Source organism: Thamnophis sirtalis, unplaced genomic scaffold (genome assembly GCF_051295495.1).
Source record: "Thamnophis sirtalis isolate CommonGarterSnake01/CBP01778 unplaced genomic scaffold, rThaSir2_p1.2 scaffold_2, whole genome shotgun sequence".
Lineage (NCBI taxonomy): Eukaryota > Metazoa > Chordata > Lepidosauria > Squamata > Natricidae > Thamnophis > Thamnophis sirtalis.
The window spans coordinates 53,939,665-53,944,664 of record NW_028261382.1 but is presented as its reverse complement, the minus strand read 5'-3'; the positions used below and the strand labels follow the sequence as shown (position 1 = coordinate 53,944,664).

The following is a 5,000-nucleotide window of genomic DNA, read 5'->3' as shown; positions in this document are numbered from 1 at the left end:
TGTTCTCTCTGTTCTGTTCTGTTCTATTTGTATTTCTATTATAATTCTATTCTATTCTATATCTGTTCTCTATCTGTTCTCTGTTCTGTTATGTTCTATTTCTATTTCTATTATAATTCTATTCTATTCTATTCTACTCTACTCTATTCTATTCTATTCTATTCTATCTGTTCTCTATCTGTTCTATTCTATTTCTATTATAATTCTATTCTATTCTATCCGTTTTCTATCTGTTCTGTTCTATTTCTATTATAATTCTATTCTATTCTATTCTATATCTGTTCTATATCTGTTCTCTGTTCTGTTATGTTCTATTTCTATTATAATTCTATTCTATTTTATATCTGTTCTGTTCTATTTCTATTTCTATTATAATTCTATTCTATTCTATCCGTTTTCTATCTGTTCTGTTCTATTTCTATTATAATTCTATTCTATTCTATTCTATATCTGTTCTCTATCTGTTCTCTGTTATGTTCTATTTCTATTTCTATTATAATTCTATTCTATTCTATTTCTGTTCTCTATCTGTTCTGTTCTATTCCTATTATAATTCTATTCTATTCTATATCTGTTCTGTTCTATTTCTATTTCTATTATAATTCTATTCTATTCTATATCTGTTCTCTCTGTTCTGTTCTATTTCTATTATAATTCTATTCTATTCTATTCCATTCTATCTGTTCTCTATCTGTTCTGTTCTGTTCCTATTATAATTCTATTCTATTCTATTCTATATGTATTTTACGAAGCGTCCATGCATCTGGTTATTTTAAAAAACGAGACCGTCTTCACATTGCCTCCCAATTTCTGGCAATTGAATTAACTACGACCTGCCTCACTTTATGGATCCAGGCTTCCCATTCTGTTGTTTCTGTAATGAAATATTTATGTCCATTCTGTCTGGGAAAAAAATATTTGGAGATATGCGGGAAGGCAATTTTGCAGAAGGAGATTTCAGGGTGAGGCAGAACGCAAAGAGGCAAGGAAGTATACAACCTCGGGCGTTGGGAAACAAAACCCAGCCAATATAACCAAACAATGATAGTTTGTGGCCATTTTCCGTTGCAAAAGATTAATCTCAGAACAGATCAGGAAGCACTTCGAAGGCCGTTGGGGCTCCTGTCAAATTATACTCTGCCTTTTCTTTTGCTGTCTTTTTTTTAAAAATAAATATATATACTACCAAGGAGAGGAATAGGCAGAAATTGGAGATTTATTGATCTGCGACTGACCATCTTTTGTGATTTTCCAGGCTGCTTAAGCAAAGTTTCTGGCTGGGGAATTCTGGGAATTGAAGTCCAACCCACTTTAAAGTTGCCGAGGTGGAGAATCATTGGGCTAGGGTAAATTCCTAAACAGAAATTAGAAGTTTGGGAACTTTTTCCGCCTGTTTATCAAGGGATGGGAAACTTATATTATTCTAATATATTTTATCAGTGTTCAACTAGAGGGGGAGGATAATATGTGTGTGTGTTCATGATTTTTTTTCAATGCACTTTTTAAAACAGAATACTATAGAAATAGAACAAGGAAAGAAGGAAGGAGAATAGAATAGAATAGAATAGAATAGAATAGAATAGCAGAGTTGGAAGGGACCTTGGAGGTCTTCTAGTCCAACCCTCTGCCTAGGCAGGAAACCCTACACCGTTTCAGACAAATGGCTATCCAGCATCTTCTTAAAGACTTCCAGTGTTGGGGCATTCACAACTTCTGGAGGCAACTTCTGTTCCACTGATTAATTGTTCTGACTGTCAGGAAATTTCTCCTGAGTTCTAAGTTGCTTCTTGATTAGTTTCCACTCTTGTTCTGCCTTCTGGTGCCTTGGAGAATAGCTTGACTCCCTCTTCTTTGGGGCAGTCCCTGAGATATTGGAAGACTGTTATCCTGTCTCCCCTGGTCCTTCTTTTCATTAAACTAGACATACCCAGTTCCTGCAACCGTTCTTCATATGTTTTAGCCTCCAGTCCCCTAATCCTCTTGGTTGCTCTTCTCTGCACTCTTTCTAGAGTCTCCACATCTTTTTTTTTTACATCGTAACGACCAAAACTGGATGTCGTATTCCAAGGGTGGCCTTACCAAGGCCTCATAAAGTGGTAAATGTTTTTGGAGGATGTTGTTGTTTGTTAATTCCCGTGAATGGTCTTTTACCTTTTGGAGAGCTTTATATTTTAGCTTTGTTTTTCAGTCAAAAAGAAAAATCATTGTGTAAAAGAGAAAGAAGAGAATTTTCGGGACTAGGGTGCAGGGGGATTGTAGTTCAGCAACCTGTGGGGGGACACCAAAGATTCCCACCCCTGATGGAATTATTCCCCATCTCCAAGTTGTCTATGGAGGTTCTCAGCCATCCAGGTCATGTTTATCCAAAGGTGCTTTTCCAAGAGGCCACTGGACTTTCGTGTTTTTTCTTTGAAGATGTTTCGCTTCTCATCCAAGAAGCTTCTTCAGTTCTGACTGGATGGTGTGGAACAAGAAAGTCCAGTTTCCTCTTGAAAAAAACCCCAATCTTTGGAATTCCATCTCCTAGGACCTAGGTAAAAGGAGGCTGGCTTTGCTTTGGAGAAGCCAGCCAGGCTAGCTGAGGAGGATGGGAGTTGTAGTTGCAGGATGCCAGCAAGAATCAGCGGTCAGGCTGTGAGAGGCCTGCGGATTTCCCCCTCCACCTCGGAATCCGAGGGGGACAGAATTAAGGAAGCTACAAAGGAAGGCTTCCCGCCCCACCACCCACCACCCAAGGGGGAATGTGAGCGGTAGAACGATGGGGAAAGGAGCAGAAAGTAGTTGCAGATGCTCTTACTCGGACGAAGATGAGTGCGTTGGAGTCTCCGACTTGGTATTTGCCCTCCGAGACTTTGACCATGGGGAACTGGGACGGGCAGGTACAATGGCCCAGGATTTCTCTCACCTGAAAGAAAGGAAAACAGATAAATGAAAAACAGGCTGGTTAAATCAGGCATCAAATTGTCTGTCCATCCACAGGTAGTGCTTGACTTACAATGGTTTGTCCAAAGTTTCCTCGATGCTGATAAAAAGCCACTTAGCAATAGCAGTAGCCCTCAAGATTTATAGACCACTTCACGCTGCTTTCCAGATCTCTCTAAGCAGTTTACAGAGTCAGCTTATTGCCCCCAACAATCCGGGTCCTCATTTTACCGACCTCGGAAGGACGGAAGACTGAATCAACCTTAAGCTGGTCAGGATCAAACTCCTGGCTGTGAGCAGAGTTAGTCTGCAATACTGCTCTCTAACCACTGTGCACCATGGATGGATGGATGGATGGATGGATGGATGGATGGATGGATGGATGGATGGAAGAAGGAAGGAAGGAAGGAAGGAAGGAAGGAAGGAAGGAAGGAAGGACTAGCAATAGCACTTAGACTTATATACCGCTTCATAATGCTTCCCAGCCCTCTCTAAGTGGTTTACAGAGTCAGCCTCTTGCCCCCCAACAATCTGGGTCCTCCTTTTACCCTCCTTGGAAGAATGGAAGGCTGAGTCAGGAGGAAGGAAGGAAGGAAGGAAGGAAGGAAGGAAGGAAGGAAGGAAGGAAAAAGAGAAACAGCAATAGCAGATTTATATACCTCTTCACAGTGCTTTCCATCTCTCTCTAAGCAGTTTACAGAGTCAGCCTCTTGCCCCCAACAACCTGGGTCCTCATTTGACCCACCTCAAAAGGGTGGAAGGATGAGTCAACCTTGAGCCTGTATCTATCTATCTAACTGTCCATCGTCCATCCATCTATCCATGTATCCATCTATCTACCCATTCATCCTTCCTTCCTTCCTTCCTTCCTTCCTTCCTTCCTTCCTTCCTTCCTTCCTTCGACTTATATACCGCTTTACGGTGCTTTTCCAGCCCTCTCTAAGCGCTTTACAGAGTCATCCTCTTGCCCCCAACAATCTGGGTCCTCATTTTACCCACCTCGGAAGGACGGAAGGCTGAGTCAACCTCGAGCCTGGTGAGATTCAAACTGCCAAATTGCAGGCAGCCGGCAGTCAGCAGAAGTAGCCTGCAGTACTGCACCCTAACCACCGTGCCACCTCTAGTGATTTATGACAGTTTTTCACACTTACAACCGTTACAGCATCCCTATGGTCACGTGACCCAAACGGGCACTCATATTTATGACTGTCTCCGGGGTCACAGGTTCCCTTTCTGTAACCTTCCGGCCCACCAGATTCACTTATAACAACCCAGCGGTACTCACTTAGCAACTGCCGTGATTCTGCTTAACAACTGTGGCGAGAAAGGTCGTAAAACGGGGGTGGGGGACTCACTGAACCAATGTCTCACTCAGCAACCAAAATTTTGGCCTCAATTTTGGGCCGTAGGTTGAGGACTAACTGTACAAGTTTCCCCATAAGTTCCCCATAAGAGCCGAGGTGGCGCAGTGGTTAGGGTGCAGTACTGCAGGCCACTTCAGCTGACTGTTATCTGCAGTTCAGCGGTTCTAATCTTACCGGCTCAAGGTTGACTCAGCCTTCCATCCTTCCGAGGTGGGTGAAATGAGGACCCAGACTGTGGGGGCAATATGCTGACTCTGTAAACCGCTTAGAGAGGGCTGAAAGCCCTATGAAGCAGTATATAAGTCTAACTGCTACTGCTATTGCTATTGTCAACTTAAAAAAAAATTAATTAACAGAATAAATCAATACCAATTTGTTAAAGTCCAGAGAGTGATAAGCAGGCAAAAAAAAAAAGAATATAGAGAAAAGGTGGTAAGGAAGAAAAAGAAAGAGAAACAGAAGTATTGAAGTGGTATTTTATTTTTTTACGGCACTTACAAATGCATTTATATGTCTGTCATCCTCTCTCTCTCTCTAAGGTGACATCATCGCTTCCTCCTTCCCATTATCTGCTCTTCTAATCTCCAAGCCCATAAACCACAAGTTCATTGTTATTATTATTTCCCAGGGTGTCACCTTCGGTCTCTGCATTCGTCCATAATAATAACAGCAAGCGTGAAAACACCTTGTGAAAATATTTGCTCCCTCAATTAT

At 41.6% G+C, this 5,000-nt stretch overlaps 1 protein-coding gene across 2 annotated transcripts in view; it reads right to left on the bottom strand.

Annotated features, from left to right (window-relative positions):
- The window catches only part of GAS2L1 (growth arrest specific 2 like 1), an 87,554-nt gene that overhangs the window by 18,912 nt on the left and 63,642 nt on the right, over positions 1-5,000 (bottom strand). For both annotated transcript variants that reach the window (XM_087705600.1, XM_087705599.1), the window contains exon 3: positions 2,798-2,905. In XM_087705600.1, the coding sequence (XP_087561726.1) occupies positions 2,798-2,905 (108 nt within the window). The remainder of the gene's footprint in view (positions 1-2,797; positions 2,906-5,000) is intronic.